Below are 12,899 nucleotides of genomic sequence, written 5' to 3' on the forward strand. Positions count from 1 at the left end.
TGTGAAGGTTGGACTCAGTCTTGAAGGTCTTTTTGAGCCAAAACAGTCCTATGATTCAGTGACATGGGATCATCTCATTATTTATCTTCCTTCATCCTAAAATGACCATGAACCACCATTCTCATGCTTGAAAAATGTGAAGGGGCACCTCAGAAGAGATAATTCTAGTAACAGACAGACATATCCCTGGCAATCTCATATTCCCTGGCAATAGTGAACACACTTCTGTGCTCAAAAAAACATCCCTAACTGGAGCAGCTGTGGAGAAGAGGGATTGAAATATTCCAATGAATGAGAAGAGCCTTTTAGGAGAGGATGGATGGTAGGAGAATGATGCATGTTGCATGCTCCCTGGGGAAGAAGAATGAAAAAAGGATTTAATGTAAAGCATGATTCTGAGAGTAAAAAAGATGACTAAATATACCTGTTTGTATGCTGGAGCTCAGTGAGCATAGAAGGAAGATGTCAAGATGGAGCACTTTCTTGGCACTTGCTTGTTTCTGCTTTGGCTGCAGTGCTGGGGGAAGGCTGAGCTGTGTTAATCCATAGTGTCAGAAAAATAGGTAAGTGGGGGGGGAGGAAAGAAAACGGATCAGCCACAAGTAGGTTCTTGTGAGGAGCGTTTAATTTTTATACCCCTGTAATGTAACAGTTTAGCTTATTTTTATTACCTCCATGAGCTTTACCTTGTAGACAGTTTTTAACTTTTGCTCTAAAACTGCCTTAGATGAGAGGTCTCATGAGTTGTTCCTGATTGTTGCCACTTTCTTTCATGTTTTGCTTATTTTTCAATGGTAGCAGTGGTTTTGGTGGGTGATTAAGTGTCCCTCTGGCTACGCAGTACCCCTGCCTGCCACTGCCCTAGCTGTGCGTCCTGTGGCAGCCAAACTGGTGTCTCCTTCAGCTGAAACAGCCTTAGTAGAAAAAGGAGGTGGCTTGATGGTTTTGATGATAAATACTCTTTCCTCTTGCTCCTGTGCTGGATTTTGGCCATAGCACTGTGGCTGTCATCTGCCTCCCCCAGCAATGAGGGTGGCTGCTGAATCAGCAATTTACAGACCCTGTGTAAATCCAGTAGATAGATTGAAGGAAACTGAAATCTCAGAAAGGGCTTGATGTTGCAGCAGTATTTAATGGGCAGCATTTCTACAAGGCCTATGCTGGAAGGGAAGAGAATGTATATTTTGTGGGATATTTAGCTCGCTCTCATATAATGACAGGTGGTATAATCCTCAAATGTAGAAAGCTTTTAGTGTTTTTAATCATACTAAGCTCTTTGCTTTAGTCTTCTGACTTGTAATCTATTGGCTAATTTCTGTCCTTAAATAATTCACATTAATTGAATTTATATTGAAGTTGCTGCATTATAATCAAAACACCCTCTTGCTCTTTCAGTAGCCTAAGAAAAATTGTTCAGGAATATTTAATGAAGTCTTGTTTATCTCATTTCCTAATTAGTTGTAACTCCTGTACACTCCTACTGTTTTACTAAAAAAACCTAGTTAGGCCCTATCTTGTACTAAGTAATCTCCATCAGCTTTCTCCGATGGCTGTCCTGATAGCAGCCAGTCCTGGTGCCCCTTGCTGGTAACGAGTTTCAGTCTGTTTTGCCTCATTAGCCCATACTGTAATTGCCTACTTTGTGTTTATTGCAATGCTGTTCATTTTGAATCTGTTCATATTTGATGAGTGTGTCTTTTATTAGTGTTGCTTTAACAGTGTCTTCTTTTAATAAGGGGTTGGTGGAGTGTGTTAGCATTAAGAGAGAAACAAAACCTCCCCATTTTTAATTTAAAATAAAAAAGGCAAAAAAAAGCAGCTTTGATTTTGTTTTCCTTCAAACTTGTGTAAAGCTGTAAGTGAAGAAACCCTCTTCTCAGCTGTGTGACAGCTGCGATGGCTGCACACAATAACTTGGCTTCCATGATGTGAAGTTGTGAGTGAATTTGTCAGTGTACTGTCAGAGGTTGTACTGTACGCCCACCCCATCCCTTTCCTGTGTCAGGACGTCTAACAGATGCGTCAGGGTCTTGGCTTCAGATTGCTGCTTCCTCTCCGTGCAAATCCTTGTCTCTCTCTTGGCAAGCTCTCAATAATAAAAGTTTTGGAGCAACTCAGTTTTTGCAGTACTTTTCAATTTCAAACTGAAAATCACCATTTTTTAGACCATTGCAAATGTATTTGCTATTTTCTCTAAGAGCAGGAGAAGAGGTATAAGGCTGTGATGCCTGGAAGATGCTCTGGTCCTTTCCAAGTCTGCTCACATAATGATGTGACTGACTATGCAGGGACCATGGTTTGTACTGGGGGTGAAACGTGAGCCCAGTTCCTGATGGAAATAGTCAAAGTACATATTTTAAGATTTTTCTCTCATTTTCTTTTTCCCCCCCTTTCTTTTATTACTGGAGATAATGTGCCATGAAGTGACTCAGGCTTTCTGCTTCTAATAATTTTTCTTGCTGATGGGGAAAAACGGCTTCACATTATTCCACATATCAATGGTCCCATGCATCAAAAACAAGCTAAAAAATGCTAATGGCCTCAAACCATGAATATCCAGAAGGCATAAAGCTTTTGTAGTATAAATATATCATTTAATGAAAATATTGAAAGGAAGTGCAGCTCCACAAAATTCATCTTTCAGAATGTTATTTTTAATAGATGAATTCATTGCTTTACCCAGCGGTCTTTTTCTTTCTAGTCCTTTTCCAGACATAGAGCCTTACTGCATTCTCTTTGGGTTATGAACTGAACAGCATTCGCATTGAGTTCTCCCAGTACTCTGTAGCAGTTAATTTCTGTAAAGGATGATTTTGACATCCCTAATTCTGTCTTTGTCTTAAAAAGTACCTGAAAAGGTTCTACTTAATAGAGGGTTCTTTTATTTTATTCATTTTTGAGTGTAAAGGTAAAGCTCTGTTCTTTTCTAGTAACTTGATTGTGAAAAGTCAGGAGTAGTTCTTTACAAAACTAGTATCAGTTACCTCCAAGGTATAATAAATCTCCTAATATATGATGTGGATAAATCCACATCTTTTCATATGCCTTTCTCTGGGCAAGCAACTTGCATCATACATCAATGCAGACGCTAGAATTGGAGGCATTTGTTTGCTTTGTTGCCATGTAGTGCTAAGGCTAAATTCAATAGCACTTGAAAAGTGCTCTGAAGTCCTCCAGTGGAAGGGGCTCTTTCATTTGCTTCCAGTAGTTCCCACAATGAGCTAATTGCTGTATCAACATATTTGTCTTCCAAATTAGCAGGAGTTGAACCATCCACTTCTTTCAGTGAGGGATAATGTCAGGCCTATGAAAGAAAAATAAGCCATCCATTTCTGTAAAACATTAATTTCTGTATCCAGAATCCCTTTTTGTGTTAATTGTTAGGATCAGTAATTAATCTACTAAACTTCTCCAGACTAATAGGCATGCCACACTGCTGTCTTCATGCAGTAGTAGGCTAGCTTTCTCAGCAAATTTGTTACTCCTATTACTTTGCTAAACAGTGACAAAACTGCATTACCTAATTTTTTTCATTGCATTTGTGTAGAAGTTTGAATAGTGGCTAAGGGGTCAATTGTCATGGGAGCCAGTATGAAAAATTTAAGGAAAAAAAATCTGCACCAAAACCTTGTCTTCACAAGGTTCAGAAGGATGAGCTGTGCTCTCTCCTAGGATATAGGAGAATGTGATTTCCCAATTGACCAGAAGCTCATCAGAGGCTGGTAGAGAAAACCTGTGTTTAGAGCAATGGACTGGGATTGCTGGTCTTGCTCTTGCCCTCTGTTACCTGCTAAAGAAAAGGTGGAAAGGCTTTAACTCTGATAATCAGTGTTAAAATGCTGATAATTCTCCAGTTCTAGCCTTCCCAAGACAAGTTCCATTAACATGTCTTAGACCTGAGCTTTGGAGACTTACTTTAATATTGCAGTTTAAACCCATTTTATTGAAAGTAACGCTTTGAGTAATTTTCCCTCTAGTGCTGCTTTGGTTTTCCCATCTGAGTATGGAAACTAATGAGATTTTCTTTCATTTAAAATTCTCTTAAGTACAGACATGAGACATACTGTGGTAGAAACACTAAATGTCTGGAGTTTTTACACAGGAAAGTTGTTTATGTAGCACGCAGCTTTTAAATAGCTTAACAAATCCAATACCCAACAGGACTGTGACCATGCATGAAAAGTTTCAGCCCTTACAGGGAGGAAAAAATAAATAAAGCCAACTGTAAATGGAAGCTCTTTCCCATCTTAACTATATGGTGTTATCATCAATCATCAAAGCCTTTTTCCTATATAATGTCACTTTTTTTTCATACCCAGTTTGCTCAATGATATTCTAATTGCAGCATTTATAGTCTCCCATGCTTATTTTTATTGTTGCGTGTTAGGACGTTGCAATAGTGACAGCAGGGAGTGAAGAACCAGGTTACTTCTTAAAACTCATAAAGTCTTCTCTCAGGGAAGTGAAGAAAAATACACAATTTAGGTTATTTATAATGTGACTTGACAAAAATTTGAAAAAGAGATGGCAGTATAGTACAATGAGTTTTTTTTTCCCTCTGATTTTAACACTGATTTTTCTTCACTGTATTTTAACTAGCCCTTGCTCTACCTTTTTTTTACAATTCAGAGGTGTTAGGAACATGTATGATATTTATTTAGTGCAAAGAGATGCACATCTGTGTTTGGTTTTCTTATACATAGATAGACATTTAATGTATCTGTTATCCACTACCCCAGTGCTGTGGTACATGACTCGCCACACTCATACATACTGACAGTTCTCAAATAAATTTTATTTGCATTTTTTGCAAAGGGCTTGTGTTCATCTGCAAGTTAGAAGTTTGGCAGGGCATCATAAATTAAATACTTCAGAGTTCAGCTGTTCAAAACCCTTGAAATTTCAAAACAAGTCCTTCACCTGACTTCCGAAATGGTTAGTTGCAAGATATTTTGGATAGATGTTTACTCCTCTGCTGCTTCTTTATGGTAGACAGTCATCAATTATTTTGTAAGTCAGGGATGAATTTCTGGTTGTCATTTTCTTTCAATTTTCTCTTTCATGATTATGATTAAAAAGCCTTCTGAAACTCTTGTGTTATTTTCTATTATTTGAACTCAATACCTTTCTAGTTTTTAATACATGAAAATAATTAGATGATGATCGAATAAATAATGCATCTGACAACAGAGCAGAGCTGGATAAATAACAGATTAAAATCACTCTGGTAGTGTAATAAGACTGAAAATGGTTTTCTGCCTGGGTAGGGTCCTGAGCTAAAGTTCTATTCTCAAGGAAGAGAAATCTTGTGCAGAATGAAACTGAAATAGTCCCAGGAAAAAAAATGCAGTTGCTCATTGCACCTTTTCAGCAGCATAAATAAGAAGGAAATTGAGGAGTAACAGAAACAAGTATCTCTTGGTGTTGGAGCAATTTTTTGCACTAATGCTGTAGAAGAGTGGACTCCTATGGGCTGTGAGACCCAAATCCAACACGGCGATGATAAGAAGTTGTAACAAACAGCAAACAGCCACCAGTACTGTTGTGTTTCTCTGTCAGATGGAGCAGCTGCTATGTGTGTTTCTGGCACTAGCAGCTTAGTAAACGCACTGAATTGTATTTTGAACCTCTCATCCCTGCCTCTTTAGGGAAATGATTTGAGTGGGGGGAGAACAGCACAAATAATCCATTTCTTAGGAAAAAGTAGCTTAATTCATTAAGCCAGTATTAAAAAACACACAAAATGAGGTTGAGACTAGTATCATATGCATCATATTTGAGGTAGTCTTTATATCAATGGCAATGTAGTCTGAAATTAGTGTTTATTAACCCAAAAATGTTGACCTAAAATTAAGCAGCATGAAGATAAAAGGTGCTCTACCCTATCAAGCTTGGTAAATACTAAAAATGCAGATAGAGAAGCAAAATTGTGGGAACAGACAGCATGCCAGGGAAGGCAAGGGAGGAGAGAGAGCAGCCAGGAGAATGCCAACAGAAGAGAGATACAGAGACAAAAGATGACAGAGAAGTAATGTAAAATCAAAATTCTGGATGAAGATACTACTTTCTCCCTCTGGATCTGCAAAGTAAAGTGAACATCTGTTTCTCTGTTGAGTATGAAGGTTAGTTAGAGCTTTATTCAGATGGTAGAATTTGATAGCTATAATCTAAATCTGAAGTGTGAATACATGAAAAGAGTATGTATAATTCTCACAATATATAAACTGTTCATTTGTTTTATAAACTTCCCTTCTTCTACCAGGTGAAGTGCCTGCATGCCTATAGGTGCTGCAGAAGAGCTGCAGTGCTGCTTTTCTGGTTTTAGTGAGAATTTTTTACCCTTAGGATTTCCACAGAGTAGGTGTATTTGAATTAAAATAATATTATCATAGCAGTGTAAATTAACAGAGGTGTTAACATGGCACCTATAGTTCTGAAGGTTATTTTGTGGTGACACAGTCTTCACAGCATACAATGACACAAGCACAATTTAAGCATTAAATTCACTTTGGAGAAAGGGAAAGTACTAAAATAAAAGCTGTACGTGTTAGAGTAGTTACTTCACTTGCTCCTGAAATGCAGCTGTTTCTAGGATGTAGCACAGCTCTGAAAATACCCTGAAACAGTTCAGTTTGACAAGAATTTGTTGTAGTCAGGTAAGTAGCAGGAAAATAACCAAAGTGGAAAGGGCTACCTTAGATTGTCCAAAGTATGCTGGATTGGAGGGTAACCATAAGGGATTCATGTAATGTGTCTCCCAGAAAACTATACCAGGACAGTATTTAGATAGTGTTTTTATTTATTTAGGCCTATTTAATTTTATGGTTTTGGGAGTCTCCAATTTAACAAGCATTAAAAAGGCCTGACCACACCATCTGAAGCACATCAGGAAGAAATAGTAATGAAATCTGTCCTCATTATGTGATGGGAGCGGATGCTGCTTCTGGCCCAGCATGGAAAGCATTTCCTTCAGATGCTATGTAACAGCTTTTGCTTTTTATTTCTGCATATTTTAATAAATGTTGTTTTAAAATTTATTTCTGTTCCACTGAGAATCAGTAGCATTTATCCCTTTTTATTGCAGTCTACCTTGTTAATTTGATAAAGAGTCTGTCAACATCTCTTTTGCATATTTTGTTCCTTTGTGTGCTTTAAAAGTTTCCAGCTACACTGTGTATTATTCAGCCGTTTATGGCTTGAAACTCTGCCTAAATGCTAGCTTATGTTTCCTCACTTTGAGACTCTGGCATTTGATGTCTGACAGTTCAAGTCTTGCAGCACTAGCACTGGGTTCTTGCTATGCTTAGAAAAACACTACCCATTAAAAAACATCACTGCCACCATTTTACTGCACCATGGACAGATCTACTTGGGAGGGTTGCAGCATTTTGTTTGACTCACTAGCTGGTTTTTAGCCATGAAGTTTTTCTATAAATTCCAAAATGCTTTTGCCTTTCACAGCTGATCACTTTCTGGAAGAGTCAAAGCGGAAGGTTTCTGGCTGACGTCCACGGGTAGAAGAGCCTTCACAAAGTCCTTTCTGCATGTGCTCATTCTACTAATATTAAGCCAGAGCTTTCAGAGACTTCACTGCTTGGAAGTTGTGTCTCTTTTCTGTCACCAGGCTTATCTGTTAAATCCCAATGAGTGTGAAAAATGAGAAAAATGTGGGTTTGCTTGGCTGTTTCAACAGTATGTTGAGAATGGCCAGATTGCTGGAGAAGACGATTCTCTTGGAAACCTCAACAGCCCAGCCTCCTCATCTGTAAGAACACAGAGAGTGTGTAAATAAAAATAAATAATGCAGTGAAAAAATATGCAGAGTGTTTTGCTGAAGTGTTTCAATTTTGGATCTGTCATAACTAATTTGAATCTTCTGTTGGGATTTATGCAGGCAAAGGGTCAGGTTTAAGACATTTGTAATTTAAAGCTTTCCTGCTACTACACCTTTTCTAATTTTATATCCTATGATAATACCTTTTTTCTACAGAGAAAATCCCTTTTATTCGCTCTTCCTTTCCTACTTTGAAGGGAACATTTGCTTCTCCATTTTATCTGAGCTAATAAGCCCAGAGTAGGTCAGAATTCTTTAATCAGTCCATTTGGGCTTCTTTTAGCTTGCAGAATATCCTTCTTTTAGCGCAGGACTTTCATTTTTTTGTGTGCATTCACTCCATCTTCAGCACTCGACCTTACATGCTTTTCTAATTAAAGAAAAAAAAGGGCAAGCAATTTTAATCCAAATGACTATAGGCTTTATTGTCTGTTCCAGGCTTATCCACGGAGGGCAGCTGCTAAATGGCTTGGCGGGGCCGACTGTGATGAACGCGGCGCCGTTTCTCTCCACCACCTGGTTTTCTCCAGATGAGCGTGCCACAGCAACAGCCATCGCATCGTTGCTCAATTACCTGGGTGCTGCTGGTGCCTTTCTGGTGGGACCTCTTGTTGTGCCATCTCCTAACGGAACGTCTCACCACCTACTGGTATCACAGAGCAGCACCGAACACATCAAGGACCGCATCGAGGCTGTGCTGTATGCAGGTGTGGTTTAAAACGAAATTTTTAATTTAACATTATTATTTTTTTTTTTAAGGAAAAACATGACAGAAAATTTACAATTTCACGTGTGTTTGGTACTTGTGAACCACTACCCTCTAGTGGCTGGTCTGCTCAGAAGACAGTTACTGGCTGCTGGAAAATAATGAAGTGGCAAAACGTACCATTAGAAGGGTTGGGCTTTTTCCTTTTGTGTAGGAAAGATTTGAAAATAGCCTTTTGTGCAGATGGATTCCAAATCAAGGATTTCTGTTATTTGTGTCAGCTGATCTTAGGAGAAATGTCTTCTAGGAGAGCTTATGCATTCCCTGAGCTTCCAGATTGGTCTTTGCTTCTTGAATTTTCATTTTAAAAATGTCTCTGGCAGGTTGGATTAATTTTTTTTTCCCTTTGTTTTCATAAGGATAGGAATCCAGTAGGCTTCCAGCATTAAATTCTTTCCTGCATTAAATCAGTCTTAATTTATGACTTGCATATGCCTTTCAAATGTGATTAGATTATTAGTGTTTAAGATTGAAATTAAAACTCCTTAGATTTTATTTTTAACAAAACCCACACAATTCTTATGTGGTGAGCAACCTTAATGAAGTGAAAAGTATACTGATATAACAGATTGCTTTTGTCCTTTCTCTTTATCATGCAATGGCATCTATGGCTCTTTGTGCCACTTAAAAAAATGAGCAGCAAGCTTTAAGGAAAAAGAGTTGCTCGAGTGGCTTAAGAGTCTGTGGTTTGATTCTTAATGGATATAAATTGGTATAGTATTAAAAGCAACAGAACTTTACTATGTTATGCCAGTTGCACATGTGGTTGTATTTTTCACCCCTTACAATTGCAGCCTCTGAAACTCAGCCAGGAGTTAGCCCTGAGTCTTCCAAAAGTATATATACTATGTAGTTTATATGCAGGTTTATGGGATTGAGTTAGCTATTTGTGATCATTTATTCCTGGACTTTACTCTTATGGAAATTGGATGAAGGCCACTTTACAGTTACTTTTGAAGAATGTAGTAGAAGTTGGATCACTATTTCAGCAAGTATTTTTTAGTGACCTACTTTTAACTGGACTCAAATGTGTTGGAACAACAAGGAAATGTGGGGTTGGTTAGGCCTTATTCAGCGGTAAATACGGTGTTAGACTCTAAAGTCTCATGGCGGATGAAAATTACCAGTGTGACAAAGGGAAAACTGAAGGCAAAACAGCTTCTGTCCTGAGGAGCAGCAGATAAGAGGAAGAAAAATTTAGCAATTAGAGAAGTGCTTTAGTGTTTCCCCTCCAGATTGACCATGGAGAGAGAAGAATTCAACTGCCTGAAGGAAGTACAGTTTTGTGCTTAAAGACACTATTTCAAGTGATAGCACTAGAAATGTTTCAGCAGCCCATTTTAGATTCACTCTCTCTTCTGTGCTCTTCTGGGGGGTTTTCCTAAGCATTTTCTTAAGAAACTAGGGTGGATCTTGCTTGCCAATGAGGTTCAGATTTGTGTCTTGGCCACCCCATGTATCAGTGTGGCACTTTCTGCCTTTTTCAGCCTGCAAGGGTTTGGGAACATCCCATCACTGGTCACAGCGTAAGGTGATCTACAGCGGCCCAAGGCTTCATAGGAAATGTGTTTTGTGGGCACCTGTAGTTCTTCCATAGGATTTCAAAATGCTTTGAACAATGGTGGTTTCTTTGTGCAGCTACACTTGTGATTATGTCTTAGTAGGAGCTACAACCTCTTGCTGTTCAGGCAAAGAAAAAGCTGGTTCCCAAACATTACTGGCCTGCAGTGAATCACAAGCGAAGCATCCGTCTGGTTTAAAACTGGTAGGAACTGTCAAAGTGGTTGCTTTGAATCCCATGTGGGATTCACCCTGTTTTACCTTAGCTCTGTTTCCAGGGACAGCCAAAGGAGTGAGGTCCCTGCTGTTTGACTCCTCTATGCTCTGTTATGCCAGGTGGAAGGAAGGTTGGTTTGTTGTACAGCTCTGTTCACCTGCAGAGCAAAAAAATATCTGATAGTTGTGGTAAGGTACTGTTTGTCCCCTTAATCAGTTGGATAGATAATGAAGCTCAAAATGGCAGATTACTAGGAAAAGTGATGATACAGAATGTAGCAGAATGAGGAGCTGGACCCAAATGTGCCACTTCCCAGCTTCTTTAACAGGTCTGGTCAGTCTTGATATGACTTGTTTTAGATACTGCAGGGAAAGCCAATTTCTCAGGGTAAGCACTCTGCATTCTTAACAGTTGTGTTTGTGATGGAGCTTATTGCTTTTGTGTGAGGTAGTGTTAGATAAGCATCCTCCAAAAGTTAGGTGATGACTTTTGAAAGATGGTAATGATGTGAACTGTTAACTTGAGATCAGTAGCATGCCAAGAGTGTGGTAATTTTCCAAGGATTTAACCTCAAACATGATTACAAAGCAATTGCTTATAAACTCATTCTGAAATTGCTCTGTTAACTCTAGTGTCTCCTGTGTTTTAATAAATTGCTGTTTCTTTATCTCAAACACAGACTAAGAGCTCTTTTTGTGTCTGTGTTGCTGCGCATTCTGGTTTGCAGCTGAAATGGTACAGATTTAGCAAATCAGGGTTGAATTGTGTTACCTGAATTACACAAGGAAGCCTGAATTAGTCTGGACTGCTACAAGATCTTTTAGCCAGATGTTTTCCTAAATATCAATGTTAAATCATTATTTGTTGGGGAAGGCACATGTATAAAGTGCATTCATTCCCCCTTTACATTTCAGGACAATGGAGGAGGACAGTTTCTGAGTTTGGGTAGGTTTTGGTGCTGTGAATAGGCTATATGAAGATCTTATATCAAGGATGCTTGTACCTCTGTGAAATTCTTCTGTTTAGGGCTTACACAGGCATCAGGGTGTGGGTGCCTATTTTCTAGGCTAAGATGCAGCCATCTCTCCACTTTGACACTGGTCATTGTGGCATGGTGCCCAGCCTTTGTGAAGTATTCCAGATTCACTCCTCAACAAGAGATGCACACAACTGAGTTTCTGCACACTGATTTATGCTGACTTGTGCAGTTCTGAGTGTTTTGCTATGAGAAGCAAATGGCTCCTACAGACATGACTGCAGTTCCATTGTCTCAGTATTGACCTATTTCTTACCTTTTCTCTTTTGCTTACTTTTACTCCCTACTTATATTGTAAAACTTGTCCTGGGAATGTATTTTTCTTTAGCTAGTCTGGTAGAGTAAATGATGATGCACATAGAGGTGTGGGCTTCCTAATGAAGCAGTGCAACATACAAGAAATTGATTATGTTTAACAGTACTTGGACTTCTGATACAGATGCAAAAGTGATACACAAAGCCAGAATGGCACTGAGGTCTCTTATTCTTCAATTGAGGGAGATGCTTAACTTTCCAATTCTGCTCTTTTCTGTTGGGCATGTTGTGCATACAAAAAGTATAACACTGGGAAATGTTAAAGAGTTGCAAGAAGTCATTATAAAGACTACATGCTGAATTTAATAGTAATAATAAAATGAAGTGTTACTATACTGCTCCTGCTCCAGCAATTTGACTGGCAGGAATCTTGAGACAACCTATGGAAGAGTCCCCAAGGGGGGACCTGATATAAAATATAGAATATTACTGTGACTTAACAAAATTATCAATGTATTCTACATTCTTCAGAAAAAGACCTAGCCATTGCCCTTACCTTGCAGTATAGTTAAGTACTAAACACCCTGGACAAAGTTTATGGATTTTTGTGATCACCTTCTTGTTGTTTATACCTGTCTACAGTCTGAAATCTTTCTTTAATGTGGTTAAAGTGTGGATATACCCATACATATGTATACCTGTTAAACCTATATGTAGACCTAGATGCAGAAGGGAATAAACTGTTTTTTGCAGCCTTGCTTCCATGTCTAGTATTATCCTTAATGACAAAGCATTTCATCCCTTTCTTTAATCCTGGGATGATCTGTTATTGCTGATTCTTTATTTAGTGCTCATGGTCCTGAAGATGATGTACATAAAGATAGAAATTAATCTGTTTCCTGAAGAGCAGTGAAAATATGATGAGAAGGTCTAGTGAAAATGCCCTTGACCCATAGGAGCACCTCTCCTATGAGGACAGACTGAAGGAGTTGGGGCTGTTCAGTCTGGAGAAGAGAAGGCTCCAAGGTGACCTAATTGTGGCCTTCCAGTATCTGAAGGGGGCCTACAGGAAGGCTGGGGAAGGACTTCTCAGCATCTCAGGTAGTGATAGGACTAGGGGGAATGGAATGAAGCTGGAGGTGGGGAGATTCAGGCTGGATGTGAGGAGGAAGTTCTTCCCCATGAGAGTGGTGAAGCCCTGGAATGGGTTGTCCAGGGAGGTGGTTGAGGC

The 12,899-nt window shown here is 38.9% G+C and overlaps 1 protein-coding gene across 1 annotated transcript in view; it reads left to right on the forward strand.

Annotated features, from left to right (window-relative positions):
• The window catches only part of SLC49A4 (solute carrier family 49 member 4), a 75,008-nt gene that overhangs the window by 27,536 nt on the left and 34,573 nt on the right, over nucleotides 1–12,899 (forward strand). The window contains exon 3 of the mRNA XM_068138993.1: nucleotides 8,273–8,541. Within this exon, the coding sequence (XP_067995094.1) occupies nucleotides 8,273–8,541 (269 nt within the window). The remainder of the gene's footprint in view (nucleotides 1–8,272; nucleotides 8,542–12,899) is intronic.

The sequence above is a fragment of the Melanerpes formicivorus genome, unplaced genomic scaffold (genome assembly GCF_026170545.1).
Source record: "Melanerpes formicivorus ecotype bairdi unplaced genomic scaffold, bMelFor1.0.p_v2 SCAF_5, whole genome shotgun sequence".
NCBI classification, from domain to species: Eukaryota; Metazoa; Chordata; class Aves; order Piciformes; family Picidae; genus Melanerpes; species Melanerpes formicivorus.